At 41.4% G+C, this 25878-nt stretch overlaps 2 protein-coding genes across 5 annotated transcripts in view; one reads left to right on the forward strand and one right to left on the reverse strand.

Annotated features, from left to right (window-relative positions):
* The window catches only part of SIDT1 (SID1 transmembrane family member 1), a 96381-nt gene extending 91673 nt beyond the window's left edge, over positions 1 to 4708 (reverse strand). Inside the window, exon 1 of one of the 3 annotated variants that reach the window (XM_021070355.1) lies at positions 3680 to 3798. Coding sequence is in view for 2 of the 3 variants with exons in the window: in XM_005670213.3 (XP_005670270.1) it covers positions 3680 to 3889 (210 nt within the window). In the remaining variant the exon portion in view is untranslated. Of the gene's footprint in view, positions 1 to 3679 lie in introns of all 3 variants that reach the window. The other 2 variants (XM_005670213.3, XM_003358806.4) reach the window with 2 other exon arrangements.
* Positions 19436 to 25878, forward strand: part of SPICE1 (spindle and centriole associated protein 1) — a 58416-nt gene continuing 51973 nt past the window's right edge. Inside the window, exon 1 of one of the 2 annotated variants that reach the window (XM_021070358.1) lies at positions 19436 to 19541. The gene's annotated coding sequence lies outside the window, so the exon portion shown is untranslated. The remainder of the gene's footprint in view (positions 19542 to 25878) is intronic. The other variant, XM_021070359.1, reaches the window with a different exon arrangement.

Below are 25878 nucleotides of genomic sequence, written 5' to 3' on the forward strand. Positions count from 1 at the left end.
ACAGATCCCTGGCAACTTTCTGAACAAGGTGATTTCCTTCTAGTTTGGTCCCAGCCCTATGGTTACACGGAACACTGTCTGACACAATGAAATCTCACACCCCTTAAAAGGAGTCTCCAAACACTGTCCCTCCAAGGGATTGAAGTGAACCATGATCTGCTTAACCTGCACCTTCGATCGCTATTTTCATTATCCTTCTTTCAACTAGTCACTCTATTCTTTTCGAGGTTTTTTTTTTTTTTTTTTTTAATGGCAACCCCATATTTACATTACTCTCTGCCTGGAAGGCATGTGAGACTTTTCCTGGTGCTGAGCTTAGCTAATTAGCATGACGCTCTTGGCTAAATAGTTCTCTGCAAGGGCAGCCTTTAGTATAGGAGATGCAGTGGCTGACAGGAAAGATTAGGAGTAAAACCTCCCACAGCAGTTTCCTGTCTTCACCAAGGCCTAAACTTAGAATAGCCTTTCTCCTCCAAACTGAAGGGAAAATAATGGCAAATATATCAATGGTTTGATGAGAAAAGGAAAAAAGATTAAAAATTTTAAAACTTAGCTTTTTTCCCCCCTAAACCTAATTCTTTGTCGCACTGAAGAGGACTAGATGGGAAATGACCTGTGCAGAGGAGAGAGCGGACTTTGAGAGCAGACCCTGACCAAGACTTTGCTCAGGTCAAAGGGAAAAAGTCATGGCCAAGTTTCTGCTCATTGGTTCATTGACCTTTACTCAGAAGGAAGTTTTAGTGAGTTTGGGACTAGTAACGGAGGCAAAACTGCTTGATGTGAGTGAGTAACAAAATTTTAGAGACTGAGAGGCCAGTGTTTAGGATGAGGAGTGGCCAAGAAGACAGTGAGAAGCCAGGGCCCCCCAAATACTGCCACCATCTTGAAATTTCTCCTGGTGGGGAAAATGGCTGGTAAATTGTTGTGACATTGTTGCTTAGATTTCTGATTTAATCTGTCACCTATCCTGTGCTGTTCTGTGGTTCCCTTATGTTATTCCAAACCTTCAGTAAACTTTTTTTTTTTTTTTTTTTTTTTTTTTTGGTCTTTTTGCCTTTTCTAGGGCCGCTTCCCACGGCATACGGAGGTTCCCAGGCTAGGGGTCGAATCGGAGCTGTAGCCACCGGCCTACGCCAGAGCCACAGCAACGCGGGATCCGAGCTGCGTCTGCGACCTACACCACAGGTCACGGCAATGCGGGATCGTTAACTCACTGAGCAAGGGCAGGGATCGAACCCGCAACCTCATGGTTCCTAGTCGGATTCGTTAACCACTGAGCCACGATGGGAACTCCCTCAGGGAACTTTTCATATCTCCAACAGCACTGTGTTCATGGTATTGAACGGAGGGGGCGCTGGTTTCCCACATGGGGCAAAAGGAACCAAGGGGAGAGGAGGCCATCCGAAGAAACAGAATAATGATTTGGATGGCTGGGTCAGAAAAATGCCATCTCGAGATAGCAACGGGAATTCAGGGCTGGAGAGAGAGGAGGGCAATATCCCAGTGTAGGTGGACTGAGGGTTCCACTGTCTTATTTACATATTAAAGAGATGTTTCAGAGAGCTGTAAGATTTGAGGTCCTTTGGTTCATATTACTGCATACTGGCATTAAAATAATTGAAATACTTGAGTTATCTGCCAGGCCATGGTACCTAACTGTATTTCTCAGATTAGAAGAATTTTAGGGACTGTCAGTCTTATTGCATTATGCAAAGATATTAAAAAAATTATCACTATTGTTTCATAAAATAAAGGGCATTTTGACATTTATCCAGGCAAGATGGGAAGGACACATTAGAACAATGTTTAAAATTTTTTTTTATCTGAAAAGATCTCACATTTGACCTACTAAAAAAGTACAATTTTATTTAGTTTTAGCTTAAAAATTCCTTGTATTTTTTACCTATTTATTCATTTTCTCAAAAACTCCTGTAAACCTGTTATCTGCCAAAGCACTGTACTAGGTACTAGGGTATGAGATGGACGTGACTCTGCTCCTGTCATCACTATCTCAGGGGTTTCTGGGAAAGTCAAGCAGATGACCCTAACTGTAAACAGTGCAACCTGTGTTGTGATAGAGAAACTCACTGATTACTGACAGGGCAGCAAGGTCCAAACAACACTAAAAAAAGCAGTCCCTCTATCTCTAAGCAGAAGAGCAAGAAATACCAAAGCCTTATGTCAGGTCTTACTTTACACACATCATTTCAGTTTCTTTAGCAGTGATTTAGGGGGAGACAGTATACCCCAGAGACCATGGTTTTTTCCAGACATGTATCTATTCTGAGTCAATCACAGGGTGGGGAACACACTTTAGTTGCAATGTCTGCTGGTCCATACCGCACACTGAACTAGAAGATGTTGGTTACCAGGAATGTGGGGAGCAAAAACTATACCCACCACCCCCTCCCTGCCCCCACCACTGATCTACAGTGGTTCTGCATACAGCCACTCTGATCACTTCAGGACGTACAACCTGAAGGTCAGCGGGTGACAGGAGGACATGATGAGAACCATGGTGACATGGTCCATTGTGAGGACCAAGCTTAGGATTTGGTGCCAGATTTTTGTACTTTGCCTCACTACACACACTTGGGAAATGTCTGGGAGTGATGATGGGCACATTGGTTCCTCCAGCTCAACACTTCTCCAAGCTACTGGGTTTCAGAGTTCTGATCCTAAGCAGAGCGTTATAGAGGGGGCATATCATGGTATCCCCATCATCTGGTTCTGGAATATCCCAAGGGAGCAAGGAAAGCTGGCATAGTAAGGGATGCATATACGTTCATTCATATGCATACATACACATACACATTCATTCACATACATTCATGGAAAGATCTAGAGGCAGGTACAATGGGGAGTTTTTTTCTCTGTGCCTCAGCGGGCACCCTTTAGAGGGGAAAAGCTAATTGTATACGTTTTCTTACATTATACAATCAGAGTATATGTGTCAACGTAATAATTACTGGAACAGTCATTTCCTCCGCTTGTCTCAACTCAATTTTTGTCAGAAATAGGTCTAGAACTTTCACTCAGTTATGCATCCTTATATAAAATCAAAACCTCGATAGATTGGTTGACTACTGCAACTCCGATATCTTTAGCTGGGTTTTCTGGCTTTTCTGAAGCACATACGTGCTAACAATGGTACAGAAACGCAGGAAGTGACTTGAATCCACAGCGGTCCTGCGGCTTGCGTCCATTCTCACATATTCCCATTTTAGGCTCTGAGCAACTTATCCTCCACAGGCGCTGTGAAATAGAAGGGTCTGGCAGAACCACTCAAATGAGATGAGGTTCCTTCCGGAAGGAGGTTAGGAACAGAGGGGTGCGGTCCTTTCCCTCCGCAGCGCTAGAAATGGTCACCTCCCTAGAGAAGGCTCAGTAGGGGGCCAGGACCCGCAGACCATATGGGGAACCAGCGCCTCTGCAAAGCCCAGAAATTCCAGCTACCAGGCCAGCGGAGGCGAGAGAGGAGGCGGAGTTGTCCCTGAGGCCGGTAGCACAGGATGCGGCAGCTCGGGCAGGGCAGTGATTGCTTTGATGGAGAAGGGGAACGGGAGTACCTTGGTCTCTGAGGTCTCCCGACGTCGATTCCCAGGAGACCCAGAGCAACAACGGGTCTCTGAGATCTGGCAAGTTCCTGGGAGTGCAGCGAGGGGAGAGAGTGTCTTACCTGGCCAGGCTGGCTGGTGTAGTTGAAGGAGTAGATGTTTTCGGTGCTGAGGCTCACCGTCCCACTGTAGATGCGGTCGAAATCGGCGCCCCTGGCAGGGTCGCGGGGGTCGCGGCGCTGCGCCAGGGATTTCGCGGGGCTCCCGGGTGCCGCCGCCTGCAGAAGCCACAGCAGGGCGCAGGGCAGCGCGAGCCGCGTGCAGCCCCGCATGGTGGGCGCCGCGCCTCCCTGGGGAGGGGGCGAGCGCAGAGCCAGTCCTTCCAAAGCCCCTTGAGGGCCCCCGCGCAGGCTTCAGCGCAGCGCAGGCGATGCCTGGCAAGCACCGCCGACGAGTGCTGGTAACGAGCTGGCGAAGGACTAATCAAATATTGATGCAGCCTCTCGGGGTCTCCACGGGAGGTCACCGGGCGGAGGTAGTGGGTGCGGAGGATCTGGGGACGGGGGGCTGCTGCTTTGCTCTCCAGCTTCTAAGTCCGTTTCCTTCTCCCTTTCTTATTTCTGAGAATCCTCCACTAATCCAGCCAGAATTTCAACTGATCTGTTCCCCCTCAACCTCAAAAAGAGAAAAAAATTAAAAAAAAGAAAAAAAGCGTTGGAGACGTTAAAAAGAAATGTCCACTAGTTTTGAAGAACCAACCTGACTAGTCATCAAGCAGGAAATTCAGTCCATTTCAAATAAATGTGCACCTGGCTGCAAGAGAAGAAATAGAAAGCAACAGAGCCTGTCCCCAAAGAGGGTGCACGAGTTCGCATTTCCCCTCTGCTACCTGCAGAGAACTCCTGCTCGTCTGAGTGACGGTTATTAACTCTCAATTCTCCCTTCTCTCTTCCCAGACACCTGTTTTATTTCCATATCCCCTCCTCTTCTCAAGGAGCCTCACGTCACTGCTTTCTCTCTCCCTCGACATACGTGTATGTATGTAAATATGTACAGATATTAAAAAAATAAATAGATAAGGTAAAGAATACAATTTCAAACACTGCCTTAAGTCTGGTCCCGGAAGTTGTCAAAGACGGCTCAGAGCAACTGGATTTGTGTAGGGGGCATTTCTCTCTTTCCCAACTTCTTGCCTCCTTCACCTCTGCAATGACATTAGATTTGGCAGAATCCCCAGGATTATGTTTTGTTTTTCAAGAGAGAAACCACAGCCCCAAATCAAAAGGAAATACTGTTCAAGGCAAAAATTGGGGGATTAGATTTAAATAGTTGAAAAGGCAGATAAAGGATGAGTTGAGAAGATTATCCCTCAGAAGTTCTTGTAAAACAACAAGCAATCACAATTCAAGAGAACTCACTGTTTTATTTCAGCTTTGAGTTATTTGTAAGCTAGAAAATTGCGTTCAACCTGAGAGAACATTCAAAAAGAAGCCACATTCATGTTCAAAGAGTTAAGATCATAGATTAAAATCCTAGTACTTATCATTCAAAGGGAAAAGTTCCTCTCCCCCCACCTCATCAAATTTGCACAATTTATTGAAACATCAAAAAATGAGTGCAATGCATTTGATATAAAATTTTAGAATTGTGCAATCAGAAAACAATGCAGATGGAGGACTGAATTAGATAACTTCCTATTAGGACTTTAATTTTTTTTACTTTTAAAAATATATTTTTTAAATATGTGTGTTTAAGGACAAAAACACTAATCAAAGAAGAGTCTGGGGATAAAGTTTAAAATTGAGCCGACTGGAGCTCTCATTGTGGCTCAGCAGAAATGAATCCGACTAGGAACCATGAGGTTGTGGGTTCCATCCCTGGCCTCGATCAGTAGGTTAAGGATCTGGCGTTGCTGTGAGCTGAGGTATAGGTCGCAGACTCGGCTTGAATATGGGGTTGCCGTGGCTGTGGCAGAGGCCAGTGGCTGTACTTCCAATTAGACCCCTAGTCTGGGAACCTCCATATGCTACAGGTGCAGCCCTAAAAAGCAAAAACAAAAAAGCAAAAAAATTGAGCAAATTGTTTTTGAGAAATATAATAATTTTATCCAGAATTTGAAAAGTATTAAACTGCTGTATTTAAACTATGTCTCTTTTTATAATTAAAAAGTATCACAAACTTGAAGTTTATGATGTCCTTTGAAATTAGATGGCCTGGTCATTTGAAGCACTCTCTAGAAGTGTGGGATTATGGAGTACTACTCAAACACTAAGAGAGATGAGGAATTGGCTCTTTCACAAGGTGAGCCTTTCTTTTGGGGCCAAGTTTCTCATTATTAGAAAGATAGTTCACATTTTAAATTGAAATCTGCTTCTCTTCCACTTACTGGTGTGAGTTCTGCCTTCTGGAGCCATAGGAATAAACCTAATCCTTCTTCCACATGACAGCCTTGTAGGTATTTGTAGGGAGCTATGACCCTTCAAGTCTTTATCCCAACTTTAAGCAGTGAATTTAGAAGCAGAGGAACAGACCCTTAATCATAGCATAGAGCCCAAAATATTTATTTTATTAAAATTTTTTATTACAGTTGATTTACATTGTCCAAAATATTTATTTTAAAGTCATTATAGATATCTATACCAATTTGAGTGTTATATTGCAGGTCAGCCTATACTATGTTTGACTCCTAATTTTAGCCCAAATCCAATGAAGGTCCTCAGGTAATTAATCTCCCCAGGATCGCAAGATTGCTGTAAGGATGAAAAGGGGGAAGAATGTATGTGAAATTGTATTAGAAAGTATAAAATGTTATATGACCAAATATTGCTATTATATGACTATATAGTTAAATAACTAAAAAGTAAAACATGGTCCATCAACCAGACTTTTAAAATATCTGTAATGCCAGACTTCCACTGAACACACAGACAGTGGCCAGACCTTATATGACAGCAGACCCCTGACCCATAACCTCTGCAGCAACCAGTCCAGGCAGCCAAATCACAAACTCTGCAGCAAATGACCCCAGTCAGGACTTGGTCAGTGACTGCGAACTTCCCCAGTTTTTGCTCCTGCTTCCAACTCAGTATCAATCAGAGGAAGCTAAATATGTTCCACAAAAAAATGCACCTGCCTCCAGCTTCTCCATGGCACTGAGATCCAGTCAGAGCACTTCTGAAACCTTCACCTTTTTTTGCTATAAAACTTCTCCACTTCCCTGCCTGCATTTGAGTCTCTGCCAAACACAAGTGGTGACTTACTATAGCAAATTGTGAATTTGTTTTCTTTGGGTAGTCTTTTTTAATTTTAATTTTATTTTTTTTAGGGCCATACCTGAGGCATATGGAAATTCCCAGGCTAGATCCTGGAAATTCCCAGGATCTGAGCAGTGTCTGTGACCTACAGCACAGCTTACAGCAACACCGGATCTTTAACCCACTGAGCAGGACCAGGCACCCACATCCTCATGGATGCTAGTTGGGTTCATTACTGCTGAGCCACAATGGGACATCTCTTGGTGGTCTTTATTTCCATAGTTTTCCTGAAGGTTCCATCAAGCTGTTGTCTATACTGCCTGTCACCACAGCCTCCAGCCTTCAACCAGGTACAGTACCCACCAAGGCCACTTGTATGCATTGGCATGCTAAGTCAGCACTGGGTCTGAGCTCTGTGCTTTTGAGTTCTTTGGCTATCCAGTCTCAGTTTGATACTCTGGTTTTGTTATTAGTTCTCATTTGTGGTGGGGTCAGGTCATTCCTTTTTATCCTTTTTTGCTCTTTTCTACTTCTGTTTTATGCTATGTTGTCTAAAAGTATTGTTTGTCCCAGAGTAGAACACAGACATAGGCCATTTAAGCCTTTTGTTGAGCTGGCCTCACCGACTGGCAGGGACCACCATTTTTTTGGACAAAGTTTGGGTAGCCTAGGTAAGGCTATCCTTGTGTTTCAATTTTTCTTTTCTTTTCTTTTTTGGTCCTGAGAGTTTGACTTTGATCCACAGACAGCTTTCTCTCTGGTTTTACACCTGCCTGGAGGTGTAGGTTATTGGGTCTGCATTTGGAGTCAGTGACCATCACACTGGAGGCTCAAGACTCAAAGTACTCAAGCATCACTTTCAACAGACTATTGTCAGCTCTTATAGAAAGAGCTAAGTCTAGTTCCTCTCTTTCTTCTGGAAAGACTCCTACTTCTTATAGGTCCACTCATTACAATTCTAATTCTTGCACCTTGTTTCAGATAGCATAACTTTACCAAGGATGAGCTGGGCCTTCCATGGTCACTCTGTGGACTACTGGGCTTGAACAAAATAGTTCATTTGAGAGGTACCTTAAAAAAGAAAGAAAATGAGACTTCTCAGACTCAATGCACAGCATTTTTTAAAAAAACTTGTTTGCAGAGGCCTTGAAATAAAATTCTGTACAAAATTGCTTCACTGAAAGATTTTTGGTCAAAGCTAATGAACAATTCGGCAAACTTAAATAACAATCGACTCATTCCCATAGTAAGTCCTCCTCCTTGTCTTTCAGTTGCCTTCTTATAGCCAGTCCCTGCCCATTTGCTCTTAGCTTTCTGCTCTCCTCCCCCCTGTACGTTCTCCTTCCTCTTCCTGTTCTCCAGTCCCCCTGCCTTTTTTCAACAACTCTTTTAAAACCCCCAAATTCCAGTTGCTTCTAAGGATTCATCCCGCCTATGAGTTAGGTGTGCAGACAAGAGTAGAATGTGAACCTTGGACCCAGTGGGAATTAGAGCTGTAATGAAAGATTCCCCTAAACCAAGTAAGACCAGAAAGTATTCACAGAAGAATTTAGAGTTCTTTGGGTACATATGACCCAGGGTTAACTGACCTATATCACCTTGTACATATGTTAGATCTAATCAGATGCTAAATCCTGGATGGCAAGAGCTGACAGGACTGATGCAGAGAGGGACCTACAGGATGCTTCTTTCCACAAGAAGCCCTAGGGTCCCCCCCAAAAGGCCATAAAAGTAGTTCAAAATATCCTAAAAATTACACCTGAAACATCTCCAATGAAAGCTGACTGGACCATAATTCAGTTGTGCAACAAACAAAAGGATGAAACTGTAGGAGATTTTTGGATAAATCAGAAAATACCTTTCAACACATGAACCATTCTACATCAAGCCCTGCCATCTTTACTAATCTTTTCTTTAGAATAAACATAGCACACAAGTGGTAGGAATTTCAATAAACCTACAGATGCTTCCTTATCTCCCAGCCCATAACTAAAACTCTTGGTTTTTGACTGAAAAATATTCCTTCCTTTTCTGTGACATGACCCCTACAAATGCATTATGGAGAGATATACTTTGCAAATGGAACTGTAATGTTAAACGCACACCAGAGGGACTATTTCTGGTTTCAGAGGACTTGCCTATTCATAATCAAGTTGTGTCTGCTCTCTATAAACCTTCCCTTCTATTCTATATTTAGTGTATACTCCAGATGAAGATCTAGACACTGTACCTGACACTCTATGGGCTAAAATTCTCACAGGAATTGACATAGTAAAAACAACTGGAGTGAAATCTATTCAAGTTCAGATAGAGCCTGCCAAACTGTTATCCAAACTTCCCCATAGCCAAAGCCAGAGCTAGAACAAAGGAAAGTCTCAAATCTGTAGTTGAGAGCCTTGTATCCAAAGGCCTTTTTTTTTTCTTTTTCTTTTTTAGGGCTGCACCTGTGGCATATGGAGGTTCCCAGGTTAGGGAATGAAATGGAGCTATAGCTGCTGGCCTACACTGCAGTGACAGCCACACAGGATCCAAGCTGAGTCTTTGTCCTACACCACTGCTCATGGCAATGCCGGATCCTTAATCCCCTGAGCAAGGCCAGGAATTGAACCCACATCCTCATGGATCCTAGCTGGGTTCGTTAACCACTGAGCCATGAAGGGAACTCCCAAAGGCCTCTTCATAACCTGCCCTAACCCTTGTAACATTCCTTCCCTGCCAGTAAAGAAACCAAATGGACAAGGATATTGATTTAAGTGCTCAGGGACGTCAATACAATTGTTATCCCTCTCTTTCCATTAGTACTTGACTTAAATACTATGCTCTCATCAATTCTTCCCCAATCACCTGCTTCAATGTTGTGGCTTATTGCTCTGCCTTTCTCAGTGTGTGTCTCTACACCAGGACAGTCAATACCTTTTTGCCTTCAACTGATTGGACAACACTCCACATAGAGAGCTAAGCTCTAGGGGTTCACTGAATCCCCCTCCTTTTTTCAAGTTCCTTCATCACGAAGTAAAAGATCTAAAGTTCCCATTGTGCCTCAGCAGGTTAAGGACTCGATATTGTCTGTGTAAAGATGAGAGTTTTATCCCTAGCCTCACTCAGTGGCTTAAGGATCTGGCAGTGCTGCAAGATGTGACATAGATTGCAGATACAGCTAGGATTTGGTGTTGCTGTGGCTGTGGTGTGGGCCTCAGCTGCAGCTCTGATTTGACCACTGACCTGGGAACTCCCATAGGCTGCAGATGGAGCTGTTAAAAAAAAAAAAAAAAGTAAAAGATATGAATTTTCCTTGTGATTCAGCCCTGATAAAATATGCAGTTGACCTTCAATTTTGTTCAGAGAAGCCTGTAAAAAGGATTCCATTTACTTTCTTTCAGCCTTAGGAGAACAGGCATATAAAGTTTCAAAAAAGATAAACTACAATTTTGCCAAAACCTAGTCCATTATTTAGGGCATGACCTATTTAAGGAGAGAAAACATTCTCTCATGACAGGATGAAGACTGTTCAAACTTGTCCTAGACTTCTCACAAAACTTTAATTGAGACGACATCCAGGTCTACCTGGACATTTCAGACTATGTGTGCAAATTTTTCCGAGACTGTGACATCTTTTTATGAAATGGCTAAGTCTTTAGTAAGAGACGCTCTCCTGGGAGTGTAAGTATTAAAGAAGCCTTTTATAATCTTAAGAAAGGTCTTCAACATCTTGTTTCCTTAGACATCCCTAACAAAACAACAACATACCCTTTTGTTTGTACATGACTGTTCTAGACAAATTTTATTTTATTTTATTTTATTTTGGTAGGGCCGCACCCCTGGAATATGGAAGTTCCCAGGCTAGGGGCTGAATTAGAGCTACAGCTGGCAGCCTACACCACAGCCACAGCTATGCAGGATCCAAGGCATGTTTGCAACCTACACCACAGCTTATGACAATGCTGGCTTCTTAACCCACTGATTGAGGCCAGGGATCAGACCTGAATCCTCATGGATACTAGTCGGATTCATTTCCACTGAGCCACGATGGGAACTCCCAAACTTGGGTTTTTAAATGAATGTCATGAAAACCATCAAAAACTCATCACTTACTCTAGCCGTACCCTAACTCCAGCTGAAGGCTGATACCCTTGTCCTAGGGCAATGCTGCCACTGCAAATCTTGCTGACCCTTCTCCTGAATTAGTTCTAGGCTCCCTGCTTGACCTTCTGGTTCCTTCTGGGGTAAAGATTTTACTGAGAATACACAACACTTTTAAGTCAGTTAATAAATCTCTTATGAATTTCTGATGCCGTCTCCCTCTCACATTAATATTAACTGCTGTAACACTCCAAAGTCCTTTACCAGAAGGACAGGAAGATCACAATTGTGTTGCTAAAGTTAGGGACTTTCTGTATACCTTGCTTGGCTTTATTAGAGAGAGACTCCCATTGAGAATCCTGACCTAATATTTGATGATGGGTCACACTTCAAAATTGAAACTGGGAGTTTCCATTGTGATGGTAGTGAACCCGACTAGTATCCATGAGGATGCAGATTTGATCCCTGGCCTCGCTAGCCTTGCTCAGGACCTGGAGTTGCCATGAGCTGTGGTGTAGTTCACAGATACAGCTTGGATCCCACATTGGTAAGGCTGTGGTGTAGGCCAGCTGCTACAGCTCGGATTGAACCCCTAGCCTGGGAACCTCCATATGCTGCACATGCAGCCCTAAAAGGACAATAAATGAATGAATGAATGAATGAATAATAAATTAAAAAAGATATTGAAACTGGAGGTTATCATGCTATTGCTAATGCTGTCACTAATCTAAACTCTCCCCTTATAGGATGGTCATCTACCTGAGGGAAAGTTAGTTCAGACGGCAGAATTTATAACACTTCTTAGAGCTTGTCAATTAGCTGGACACTAGAGAGTAAACACATATGCAGATGGCAGGTATGCTTCTGAAGTGGTACATTATGCTTTAGAAACAAAAAGCTTTCTCTCTTATGCAGGATTCCCCATCAAAAGTGGACAATAGGTTAAGGACTTTTAGGTGTACTTCTACTTTCCAATGAGATGGCTATTATAAAGATTGAGGCCCATGCTCACAGAGAGAAAAAGATAAAATGGAGGTTAAAGGAGATACTCTAGTAGATAATTTTGCAAAGCAAGCAGACTTCACCAAGGTTATGACACTAAATAAACCCCCAAAAGATAAATCTCTGGACTGAGTCAAAGAAGCCATTATCAAATATCCACATCAGAAATCTAGCCCATGAGTCATAAAGCTAAAAATAGAATTACCATTTGATCCAGCAATCCCACTCCTGGGCATCTATCCAGAGAAACCATGATTTGAAAAGAATCATGTACTCCAATTGTTCATGGCAGCACTATATACAATAGCCAAGACATGGAAGCAACCTAAATGTCCATTGACAGAGGAGTGGATAAAGAAGATGTGGTACATATACACAATGGAGTATTACTCGGTCATTAAAAGGAAAGAAACAACAGCATTTGCAGCAGCAAGGATAGACCTAGAAATTATCATGCTAAGTGAAGTTAGTTAGACAGTGAGACACCAACATCAAATGCTATCACTTACATGTGAAATCTAAAAAAAGGACGCAATGAACTTCTTTGCTGAACAGATACTGACTCACAGACTTTGAAAAACTTATGGTTTCCAAATGAGACAGGTTGGGAGGTGGGGGGATGCACTGGGGGTTTGGGATGGAAATGCTATAATTTCGTTGTGATGATCATTGTGCAACACTAAATGTAATAAAATTCATTGAGTAATAAGAAAAAGAGAAAAGAAAAGAAAAAAAAAAGAAATCTATCCCACGATTTGGAAAAGGGAGAATGGAAGAAATATTGTGTATCCTTTACTCAGATAATCCTTGGGACTCTCAAGATGGCCATTTGTTGGTATCAGATGACTTCAAATGGATGTTAGCTGAGTTTCTCCGTGAAAGTACTCATTATGGTGAAGACATGTCGTTTCCTATCTTAAGTCAACATTGGTGGAAAAACTTTAAAAAGACAGTTGAGATGATTTGGGGGACATGTGTTACTTGTGAACAACATAATCCTGGAAAAACTGTAAATATGAGGCATGGCTAGGAACCAAAGCCTCCAGGACCCTTTGAATATTTTCACATGGATTTAATTCAATTCCCACTCTCCAGTGGATTTGTTTACTTAGAGGATGGTTTACAGCATTACTTTGCTGAAAACCTTCTTTGCTGAATATTGTTTTCAGTCTCTAAAAAGCTGCTTGATTTTGTGTTTTGAACCTGGGATATACCAACTTTTGTATCAAATGACCAAGGCACACACTTTAAATGAAGAACAAAGAAAAGAACTTGGTAAGTCATCACTTTTTCTCAAAAATTATCCTGTCATTATCCCCAGAAACTTATGGATAGATCAAAAGAACCAATGGAGTCCTTAAATTAAAATCTGCAAAACTTTCAGAAAACCTTGAACTCTCTTGGCTAAAGGTACTCTCACTAGTCCTTTTGGTCATATGATCCACTCTCTCAGAGACATGTTGGTTATATCCCTATGAACTGTCAACAGGAAGGCCCATACTTTTAGAAATTTACCCCCTGATATTAGACTCTTGCTGCATGCAGATGTGGCAAAATATTGCAAGGGAGTCATGCACTATACTCAGTCCTATAATGAACACGTTAAGACCAGATCCCATGATGCTTTTTTTTTTTTTTTGGGCCACACCTGTGGCATATGGATGTTCCCAGGCTAGGGGTTGAATTGGAGCCATAGCCTCTGACCTACACCACAGCCACAGAAACATCAGATCTGAGCCACGTTTCTGTCCTATACCATAGCTCACGGCAATGCCAGATCTTTAATCCCCTGAGCAAGGCCAGGGATCAAACCTGAGTCCTCATGGATACTAATCAGATTCATTCCCACTGAGCCTCTCGGGGAACTCTTCATGATACTCCTTAAATTGGCTCTTCATGATCATTAACTAGAAAATTTCATCTGTTGAAAGACATACTCAGAAAAAAACCTCTCTTGAACCTCACTGGAAGGGATCTTACTAGGTACTGTTAACAACTGTTGAAATACCCTTCGAGGCCCAAGATGGAGTGATTCCTGCCCAGGGTGCCCCATTAATAAACTGAAACGTAGATAACTTTTGCATCCCTATAAATGCTCCACTTGGCCAGAAATGCAATATATCTAATCAGTCAATCCCCAAATGCAAGCCAACTCTCTGCCTTCTTACACAAACACGGTTGACTACCAGCCAATCAGATTTTCAAAAAAATTTTCTTTTTCCTGTTCTTTATTCTTTATCCTATAAAACTTTCTTTATTCTACCTCATTTTGCAGCTCTCCAAAAGGAGACTGTCTACTTCATGAAGTGTTAAAGTTTGTGTCACAAATATGTTAGTGAAACTTCACCAAGTCAATTAAAATTTTCTTAAAGTACAGTTGATTTACAATGTTAGGTAATGTTATGCTATGTTGCTGAATAGCAGAATGACTCATTACATACCTATATACATTCTTTTTTAAAAAATATTCTTTTCCATCACTGTCTATCCCAGGAGATTGGATATCGTTTCCTGTGCTATGCAGTAGTAGGACATTGTTGTTTATCCATTCTAAATGTAATAGTTTGCATCTACTAACCCTAAACTCCCAGTCCATCTCTCTCCCTCTCCACCCTTAGCAACTACAAGTCTGTTCTCTATGTCTATGGGTCTGTTTCTGTTTTGTAGATAGATTCATTCATGTCATATTTTGATCCCACATGTTAGTGATATCACATGGTATTTGTCTTTCTCTTTTGGACTTTAGTTTGATAATCTCTAGTTGCATCTATGTTGCTGCAAATGGCACTATTTCATTCTTTTTTATGGCTGAGTAGTATTCCATTGTATGTATATACCACATCTTCTTAAGCCATTCATCTGTTGATGGACATTTAGGTTATTTTGATGTCTTGGCCGTTGTGAATAGCAACAAGTCCATTTTTGACTTAACTTTTCACAGCTAAAGAAACAATTCAGAGTGCTCTTGTGGTGCAGCAAGTTAAAATCCAGCCTTGTCACTGCAGAGGCTCAGATCACTGCTGTGGTTTGGGTTCACTCCCTGGCTCAGAAACTTCCACATGCTGTGGGCTGCCCCCTGCCTCCAAAGAAACAACTCAATTCCATGAAACTGGAAGTCTACTTCAATAGGGGATTTCAAGCTGAGAATTGTCACAGATCCTCTAGAAGTAGCTGATCTCTGGAAATAGACAGTTGACCTAAGACCTCTGGAATAAGCACATGGTCTTGGAAAATAGACAGTTTCCAACTAAGACATTATACCAGGACCCTGGTCTAATTCCTGTTTTGTTTTTGACCTGCTTACTGACAATCATTTTCCTTCTCATTTACTATATGGATCACTCATTTTTTTTTACCCATAATCCTCCCTTCTCTCCTTTTTCTCCCCTCTTTATTATAATCGTTTATTATATTGTTCCAAATAGTACCTCTGCCCTCAGTCTTACTGACTGTTGGATATGCCATCCATCATTAAACCCCTATGATGAAAACCTATAGGTTATTCTAGTCTCATTAAATGTGATCATTAAATGAGAGAATTATAGGCAATGACCATTCCATTTGTACCTACATGGACAAATTACCATAAATAAATTAACCTATAACTTTGCTAGTTTCCTTTATCTCAGAGAAAGAATCAATTGCTACAATATATTGATTGGACCCCAGGTAACTGTAAATTTGAATTCAACAATCTTTGTAGGGTGATGGTCCACATACTTGCCACCTGGAAGAGACTGATAGAGATCCAAATATGTAAGTTTCTGGTTCCAACTTCACGTTGTGATAATCTTTTTTCTTGGATCACCATATGCCCCTTTCACCTACTGCTGCCTCAGGCTAAGATTTTATGCACTTTAGTAATAGTATCCCAAGACCCGATTATACCCTGTGACGTTATTTCTATAAACCACCAAAAACGGAAATTCTGACTCACTACAAGGTACAAAAGGAGACCATCCTCAATTGTTTAAGTATTCTATCTGGAGTAACTGCTGACTCATTGTTTATGCTAACAATCAGAACAGTCTTCTCAATAGTGAGAATTATACACATAGGGAGTTCCCACTGTGGAACTGTGGGTTAAGGATCCAGTGTTGTAGGTTGTTGCTAACATCTCAGATTCCATCCCTGGCCTGGAAACTTCCAAATGATGCAGGTGTGGCCAAAAAATGAAAAAAAGACTATAACATAAAGTTATCATTAACTCTGGTAGAAATTATCTATGACATGTCCTAAGCTCTAGATGGAATACAAGTCATTCTCAACTCATTCGCCTGAGCAGTGGTGGGCAATTGCATTGCTTTTGATTTCTTGTTTGCTAGTCGTGGTGGTGTCTGTGATGGAATATTTGAACAGACAATGCCAGATGTCCATCTTGCTAAAATTCCTGTATATATTTGAGAAGCATGTGTATTCTGCTGGTTGTTAGAGTAGTATTCTGTAAATATTAGTCAGGTCAAGATGGTTGATAATATTGTTCAAATGTACTATAACCTTGCTGATTTTCTGCCTATTTTTATTATAGGATATTCAGGGAGGGGCACTGAAATTTCTGACTAGAATTGTCTTCTGACTATAATGTATTTCACATTGCATTTCTGTCAGTTTTTGCTTCATTTATTTTAAAGCTCTCTTATTAAGTGCATAAATGTTTAGAATTGTCATATACTTTTGATTTAATTTACTATCATGAAATGATCCTATTTATCCCTGGCTCTGACATCTACTTCATTTAATATTGACAAAACCATTCCAGCTTTCTTTTGATTAGTGTTAGCATAATATATCTTCTTCCATCGTTGTACTTTAAACTTACTTGTGTTTCTATATTAAATATGATTCTTTTTATAAGCAGCAATTAAAAAATCCAATCTGAAGTTCCCACTGTGGCACAACTGAAGTTCCTGTCTCTGCAGCACCAGGACATGGGTTTGATCATCAGCCGGGTACAGCAGGTTAAAGGATCCAGTGTTGATGCAGCTGTGGTGTAGGTTTAAACCCTGGCTTGAATCTGATCACTGGCCTGGGAACTCCATATGTGCAGGGCAGCCAAAAAAGAAGAAGAAAAAAATCCAATCTGACAATCTCTGCCTTTTAATCAAGGTGTTTGGACCATTTATATTTAATGTAATAATTGTTATGTATCTCACCTTGCTATTTGTTTTCTAATTCTCTCATCTTTTCTTTGTTTCCCCTTTTGTACTTTTCTGCTTACTTTTAGATTAACCAGATATTTTTGTTTTCTCTGTTTATAACATCTTTTTATAGATATCATCTTTTAGCTATAATTCTTTTTTTATAATGATTTTTATTCCATTATAGCTGGTTTACAGTGTTCTGTCAATTTTTTACTGTACAGCATGGTGATCCAGTTATACATCATGTATACATTATATTTTCTCACATTATCATGCTCCATCATAAGTGACCACACATAATTCCCAGTGCTAAACAGCAGGATCTCATTTCTTTTAGCTATAATTCTTATTACATTAGTGATAGCTTTAGGGATTTTAGCATACATTTTTAACTTATCACATTCTACCTTCAAGTAATTTTGTAACACATCAGGAATAATATAGAGCTTTACAATAATATACTTCCTCTGGTCTTTATGTTATTATAGTCATGCATTTTACTTTTACAAATATTATAAACCTCACAATACATTTTTATTATACTTAAGTATTCAGTTATCTTTTAAGAGATTTAAATAATAAGAAAGATAATGTAAACATTTATTCCTGTAGTTACTTCCAGTGCTTTTCAATGTGTAGATCCAGATTTCCATCTGGTATCAGTTCCTTCTGCTTGAAGTACCTGCTTTAACATTTCTCACAGTGGAGGGTCTGCTGATGATAAATTCTATGAGTTAAGTGTGGAAGCATCTTTATTACATCTTCATTTTTTGGGGGGGCTGCACGTGAGGCATATTTGGGGTCAAATTGTTCTGACTTGCAAAGTTTTTAATGAGAGATATGATGTTATTCTTACTTCTGTTCCTCTGTAATGTTTTCTTTCCATGGACACCTTTAAGATTTTTTTTCTTTATCACTAGTTTTCACCAATTTGATTATTATGTACCTTGATGTCATGTTCTCCATGTTTCTTGTGTTTGGATTTTTTTTGCGCTTCTGGAAGGCAGGCTTATGGGTAAAAATGTGATAGCAAGATTGAATTAGTCATGGGAGTTTATGAAAGTCTTCTTCATATTGCTTCATTATTGTCAGTGAAATAGGGAGCAAAGTCACTGGCTAAAACTGAGGACTGAGGAAAAGACGTTGAACATGAGAGAAAGTATAAAGTTGTTATCTAGGAGGGTAGGGTAATTAATGGAGCAGGGAACTTCAATCATCTTTAAAGGGCCACTTAAAATTAGTAATCATGAATATAAAGTCAGCATGATTGAGTGTTTTTCTTCTTCCAGTTTCCACTGCAAGGGTGCAGGAATTTAGTAAATACAATATTGAGACAGCCAGGATTGTGATTTTGCCAAGTTTATAGTAACTCAAGAGAGGGGCAGGGAGTTGAGGATGTATGCAGGGGATGATTATATTGATTGACCATTGAATATAACTACATCAAACTTCCTCAACCAGAATGGAAACTATTAGAAGGCAGTTCCTTGCATCTAGAAGGTGCTGAATATGTATTTGATGATCCATGTATGGGTATATCTTAACGGTAGAAAACCAGGAGTTAAAGGAGGTTGTGTTATTGAGTAAATTAACTGTTTTCCAATGAACTTTTTAAAATTTTTAAGATGAGCTGCACGATTTGCCTGTCTTGGCTTCATCCAATTAGGGCAGCCTTCGTTTTACCAAGTTCCCACTGCTCTCTCAACTCCAGACATACTGGACTTCTTCCATTCCCTTGCACTTTCCACAACCTTTGCATATTTAGCTCTCTCTGCAGGAATTCTCTAGCCTTTCCTCTTGCTTTTCAGCTTTTCTAGTAATTCAAATAGTCCCCTAAGTTTAGTATCTAGTTAGTATGCCCAATTCTTAGCACTTGTCACAGTTTTTTTTTTTTATATTTTTTTAATTTTCCCACTGTACAGCAAGGGGGTCAGGTTATCCTTACATGTATACATTACAATTACATTTTTTCCCCCACCCTGTCTTCTGTTGCGCACAGTTTTAATTTTACATTTGTATTGTTGATAGCTATTTGCTATTATACAATAAGCTCCCTGAGGACAGGGACTTTGCCAGTTTTTAGACCCCACTGGACACAACGTATTTCCTTGTACATTGGTATATGTTAATAAACATTTTTGAATAAATAGAAGTGAAAGCAAGTAAGTGTGATAAATGAAGCTTGGTGTAGAGCTTTCTTTTGGAGAATTCACAAGACCTGGCTAACGCTACATACCTACCCTCCAAATCTTTGCCCAGAACCCTGCACAAGGTGCAGAGTGCCAAGGCAGAATACACAAGAGCCTTTTAATCCCGCAGTGCAAACCAGGCTTCGAGAGGCGCCTGCGCACTAGCCTTGCCGGATATACGCACGGGAATGGGGGCGGGGCTCTGGTAACCTAGGCAACATCCCGGAAGCGGCGGGCTACGTTAACTTGTGGCGGGCCGGGAGATTCTGGAGGCCGAAGTTTTAGTCGTGGTGGAGGCAGCAGTCGGGAAACGGCAAGGCAGGTTGAGAAGACGGGGAGGAGGCCTGCAGCCCACGGCCCCACAGAGTCTTAGGGACCGGGGTTACAGGGCGGGGAACGGTGCCGGCGTCTTTCTTTCTGTTGCCTGCAGACCCAGGCGCCCGAGTTGAGGATCCTTGTTACAGAAAGCGCACCCACGACCCCATGTGTTTTGCGAGTGTCTGTGCGTGTCAGGAAGTGTGTTTGGGTGTGTTTGTGTCTAGAGCGCTCCCTCTAGGAGCATCCTGAGCGTGCGCGTGCGCACCGCTTTCGGTCATTTCTGCACAATCGGGGTGCCCTAATGTAGTTTTCTAGGAATTTCCTGTCTAGCAGAAGAGAAACAAACTCTCCACTGTACTTGGGGATAGGGAGGGTAATTTTAAGTCAATCTGATGGTTAGGAAAGTGTTTATCAGGAGAGACCACTTGAGTGAATTTTGAGGAGTGAGAGTGTGACAAGTGTACCAAGCAGAGCGTAAGGAACGGCAGAACTGTATATGAAGGCTAGAGCTTTGTTCTAGGCTGTGTGGTAGATGTGAGAGGAGAAAAGACTGGAAAGACAGGCCATCCAGGCCACAGGGTGCAGGGAGAGGCTCTGAGTGCTAAACTGGCTTGGATTTTTCTCTGTAGGGGAGACCCAACCATCAAATCAACTTAAATGACCCTCCCTGTCCCCAAGTACCTTGGAGTTTTTTTTCTCTTCTGCTAGACGGGAAATTCCTTGAAACATTAGGGGACCCCAATTACTAGTTCTGAGCCAAGTCAGCAGTGTTGAGAGCTAAACTCTATTCCGTAACTCTGGTAGGATTGATTGAAGTGACAGTGTTTGGAAAGTGGTCTTGTTCCCCTTTGATAAGTTTTCCACTAGCCAGAGTGGGTTTCCTGAATCTGGTCATAACTGGCCTTGCTCAAAAGTGGGGAGCAGGTGGGGAGTTCCCCTTGTGGCTCAGTGCTACTTACCCAACTAGTTCTATTCCTGGCCTCACCCAGTGGGTTAAGGATGGGAGGTTGCCCTTGAGCTGTGGTTTAGGTCACAGATGCAGCTTGAATCCCATGTTGTGGCACAGGCCTAGCCTGGGAACTTCATATGTCCAGGTACAGCCCTTAAAAAAGGAAAAAATCCTTCAGTGGCTTCCTATAGGTCTTTAGGATAGTGTTCAAATTGCTTTGGCTCACTAGGCTAAGATCTTTTTTATTCTCTTTATAGCCTCTTCCCCTCTCAAATCTTTGTTAGTCAAACCTTTGTAAATATCTTTCTGCCCACCTGGAGCATTCTTTCCCCAACTTCTAAGTTTTTTTGTTCTTAGTTTCACTCTTAAGCATTTTTTGGGGAATCAGAGGGAGGAGGTGGCCTTTTCTCACTGTGTAGAGTAAGTTAAGTATTTCTATGGCACTAGATTTATTTCCTATGTTAGCCTTTTACTGCAATTACTTATTTATTTTATATTTTTATTTTTTATTTTATTTTTATTTTTTTGTCTTTTTGCCATCTCTTGGGCCACACCCGAGGCATATGGAGGTTCCTAGGCTAGGGGTCAAATCGGAGCTGTAGCCGCCGGCCTCTGCCAGAACCACAGCAACGTGGGATCCAAGCCCTGTCTGCGACCTACACCACAGCTCACAGCAACGCCAGATCCTTAACCCACTGAGCAAGGCCAGGGATCAAACCCGCAACCTCATGGTTCCTAGTTGGATTTGTTAACCACTGCGCCACAACAGGAACTCCTGCAATTACTTATTTAATTGTGGTTGGAAAAACCCTAAGCTCTGTGATAGTGCAGAGTTTTCTACTTTCTCGTAGTATCTGGTCCCTGGCTTTTGGCAAGTGCTTTCAAAAAAAATTTTTTTTTTTTTCGTCTTTTGTCTTTTTAGGGCCTCATCCACGGCATATGGAGGTTTCCAGGCTAGGGGTCTAATCAGAGCTACAGCTACCAGCCTACACCACAGCTACAGCAATGCCAGATCTGAGCCGCTTCTGTGACCTACACCACAGCTTACGGCAACACTGGATCCTCAACCCACTGAGCGAGGCCATGGATCAAACCCTCAACCACATGGTTCCTAGTAGGATTCATTTCCGCTGCGCCAAGATGGAGATTCCATCAAAATATTTGTTGAAATAATATATGGATGATGAAGTGGGTGAGCGAATGAGTGAAAGGAAGGTCAATTAGGGGAAACAGTTAGAACCTGGACGAAAACATTCATAGTAGAGATGAAGAAGAAGGGATATGAGAGAGATATTGAGAGAAAGAATGAATAATTCTGGTATCTGATTAATTTTGAGATAAGAGAGAAGGTGATGCTAAGGTTTTACACAGGAGCAACTAGGAAGGTGGTAATTCTGACATTTTCTGAGCAAGCTAATTATATATCAAGAACTAGAGATTATTGGTGGGGAATGTCTGTGGATGCTAAGCTGGATATGGCCATACTGTATTTGAGATGTTTGGGAGATGTGCACAAAAGCTGGCTGGCAATGAGCATTAGGTGTTTTGAGGAAAGGACTCATTTTCACAGTGTGTTTGTGTGCCCAGGGCATTGATAGCTTTGCTCAAGAGAGTAGGTGAGATCACTCAGGGAAGATATGAACTCCCTCTTGGTGATCTAGAAAGTAACCTTCATGAGAGCTGGCACCATATTAGATTTGTTTACCATTGTATGTGCTGGACACTCAAAAACAATTATTGGTCAAGAAGAGAGGGTGTCCAATGGGAAGGAAAGAACTGAGTGAAGATCTTTGATTACGTAGTATGTGAGGAGAAAGAAAGAAAAAGAGAAAAGAATAGGACAGAAACCAAGAGAAAGACTGTCTTGGAAACCAAGGGAGGGGAGAGCATCCAGAAGCAGGACTATACAGATAGAAAGGGTCTGAGAAATAAGGGACTGATAATTTTAGCAGTTAAGAACCTATTAGTGTTTTCTTTTCTATTCTATCCTAGCCTAGCCTGTCCTGTCCTATCTGATCCATTTTTTACAATTGCACCTGCAGCATATGGAATTTCTTGAGCTAGGAGTTGAATTGGAGCTACAGCTGAGGACTATACCACAGCCACAGCAACACCCAGTCTGAGCCTCATCTGTGACCTTCTCTGCAGCTTGCAGCAACACCAGATCCCTAACCCACTGAGTGAGGCCAGGTCTCCAATCTGCATCCTCCTAGAGACTATGTCAGGTCCTTAACCTGTTGAGCCACAATGGATACTCTGTAAGTTGTTAGTATTTTAGATTTTCTCCAAATGAGCCTAGATTTTCTGGGCCATGCTAACTTTATTATTGACTCCTTAGCACTGTAAGCCAACAGACTGTTTCTATTGTTTCACAAATGTAAACTATAGCTCCCTTATGACACTTGGTTTGTAAGTGCCACAAAACCCCTCCGTTAGACCACAAAGTCTGATCCTTGGTCAAGAAAAATGCTGTCACCATTATTGGTGATGTTTAAGAGAAGACCTTTCAGTGCATAGGTAGTTCCTGTGTTACAAAAGTTGGAAGTGTAACTGAGGCTTTGTAAATAGAAATGCTGTAGTAGGCCTCTCTATCATGAAGTTTGTTGGTGAAGGGAAGGTTGAAGATGGGATAGCAGCTTTGTTACACAGTGGTGATCTTAACCATCCCCAGGCTGGAATTTAGAGTTGGCCAGTGGATTAGTTTCCTGTGCTGTATAGTGGATTACCACAGATTTAGTGACTTAAAGTAGTAGACATTTAGTATTTCACAGCATCCACAGTGTAGCTGGGTCTTGTGCTCAGGGTCTCACAAAGTTGTGATTAAGGTGTTGATGGTCTGCATTCTCATCTGGAGGCTCAACTTGGGAAAAATCTGTTTTAGTTTCACCTGACTCAGGTTGGTAGATTCATTTCTCTGGGGGTGTGTGACTGAGAGGTCTCGGCTTCTGACTGACTTTCTGCTGGAGGTGCTCACCATGAGTTCCCTACCATGTGGCCCTTTTCATGGGGTGTCACACCATGGCAGTTCGCCTCTTCAAGGCCAGCAGGAGAGACTCTTTTCTCCTAAGACAGAGACTTATATAACATAATGTAAACACAGGAATGACATACGCTCACATTTGACTTATTTTGTTAGATAAAACAAGTCACAGGAAAAAAAAAAAAAAAAACAACAAAACACACCTCAAAAAACAAGTCACAGGTCCTACCCAAACATGGGGAAGGAGTTGTGCAGTGGCACAACTCGCTAGGAGAATCTTAGAGTGATCACAGGCAGCCTTGATAGGCTAAATTGAAGTAAAAAAAAAAGAAAAAAGCATCAGTTATATAGCGTCTTAGTCCATTTGGGTGGCTATAACAAAATATTACTGATTGAGTAGTTTATAAACAACAGAAATTTATTTCTTAAAGTTCTAGAGTCTGGGAAGTCCAAGATCAAGGCGCAGGAATGATTGTGTTCTGGTGAGGGTCCTCTTCCTGGTTTGTAGCCTGCACATTCTTGCCATGCCCTCCTATGGTGTAAGGGGCTAAGGATCTTTTCTGAAGAGGTTTTTTATTTTTTTTAAAAATTGAATAGATATTTATTAAGCTATTTATTTATTTACTGTATTTATCTACCATAGGAATGTTGTAGACTTTGGATTCTGCTCAAAGATGGACCAAACATATAATTCTATGTATAATGAAAAATGTTTGAAAATTTCAAAGATAAATGTGGAAAAGTACGAGTGAATTCTCTTTTATAAGAGCACCACTCCCATTTTTGAAGGCTTCAGCTCCCAAAGGCCCCGCTTCGCAGAGGTCCCACCTCTTTACACTGTCACCTTTGGGGGCCTAGGATTCAACATATAAATTTTGGGGGAACACATTCAAACCATAACATATACCTTCATTTTGCTGCCGATTCTGTAATGTGATTATGGTTTCTTTGGATGGAACATTTTCTTATGCTAAAATTAACTGTTCGTATTCACACAAATAATACTTAGGCATTTAATCAATTATTTAGATTAACTCCTGCATCTCTTGGCGTAAGAAAAACTCTTCTGAGAAGATCAGAAGTCACCACTAGTGTACAAATACCTATGATAAAAAATACTACTTTTGGGAGTTCCTGTCATGGCTCAGCAGAAAGGAATCCGACTGGTATCCCTGGGGATGTGGGTTCAATCCCTGGCCTCGCTCAGTGGGTCAGGGTCTGGTGTTGCTGTGAGCTGTGGTGTAGGTCACAGATGTGGCTCGGATCCCATGTTGCTGTGGCTGAGGCATAGGTCAGCAGCTGTAGCTCTGATTCGACCCCTAGCCTGGGAACTTCCATATTCCCTGGGTGCAGCCCTAAAAAGCAAGCAAACAAACAAAATACTACTTTTCCTAAATTTTTTTTTTGTCTTTTTTTTTTTTTTTTTTTGTCTTTTTGCCTTTTCTAGGGCCGCTCTTGCGGCATGTGGAGGTTCCCAGGCTAGGGGTCTAACCGGAGCTGTAGCCGCCGGCCTATGCCACAGCCACAGCACTGCCAAATGTGAGCCACATCTTCGACCTACACCACAGCTCATGGCAACACCAGATCCTTAACGCACTGAGCAAGGCCAGGGATTGAACCTGCAACCTCATGGTTCCTAGTCGGACACGTTAGCCACTGCGCCACGATGGGAACTCCCTAAATTTTTGATTTTGTTCTATTGATGGCATTGCCAACTAAAGAAAACAAGTATATAGGCCTTTTGACTGCTCATAAACCTTTGCTTACTTCAGATTTGTGGACAGTTTTTCAGAATTGAGGCTGGTGGAATTTCAGCCTTTGAATAAGTATAAAACTTTAAATAATATAACTTAAAATCAGTTATTTTAAAAGTAACACTTGTTCATTGTAAAAAGTTGGAAAATATAGAACCAATCAGAGATAACTCAATTCTAGCAATGTTTTCTAGAAGGTGCATTATTATAATTAGTCAGATCTGGTTTTGAGTGTCAGCTCCCACTTCTGAATATTATTATTATTATTATTATTATTTTGTCTTTTTGCCATTTCTTGGGCCGCTCCTGTGGCACATGGAGTTTCCCAGGCTAGGGGTCTAATCAGAGCTGTAGCCGCCGGCCTATGCCAGAGCCACAGCAACGTGGGATCCGAGCCACGTCTGCAATCTACACCACAGCTCATGGCAACGCCGGATCCTTAACCCACTGAGCAAGGTCAGGGACCGAACCCACAACCTCATGGTTCCTAGTCGGATTCGTTAACCACTGCACCACGACGGGAACTCCTGAATATTATTATTTTATGTGACTTTGAGCAATATACTTAATCTCTTAAGGCCCCAGTTTTCTCATTCGGGAAAGGGGGTTAATAATTGTTGCTGACATCATCATTATTAAACCTTAAGTAGAACT

Source organism: Sus scrofa, chromosome 13 (assembly GCF_000003025.6).
Source record: "Sus scrofa isolate TJ Tabasco breed Duroc chromosome 13, Sscrofa11.1, whole genome shotgun sequence".
In the NCBI taxonomy this organism is placed as follows: Eukaryota; Metazoa; Chordata; class Mammalia; order Artiodactyla; family Suidae; genus Sus; species Sus scrofa.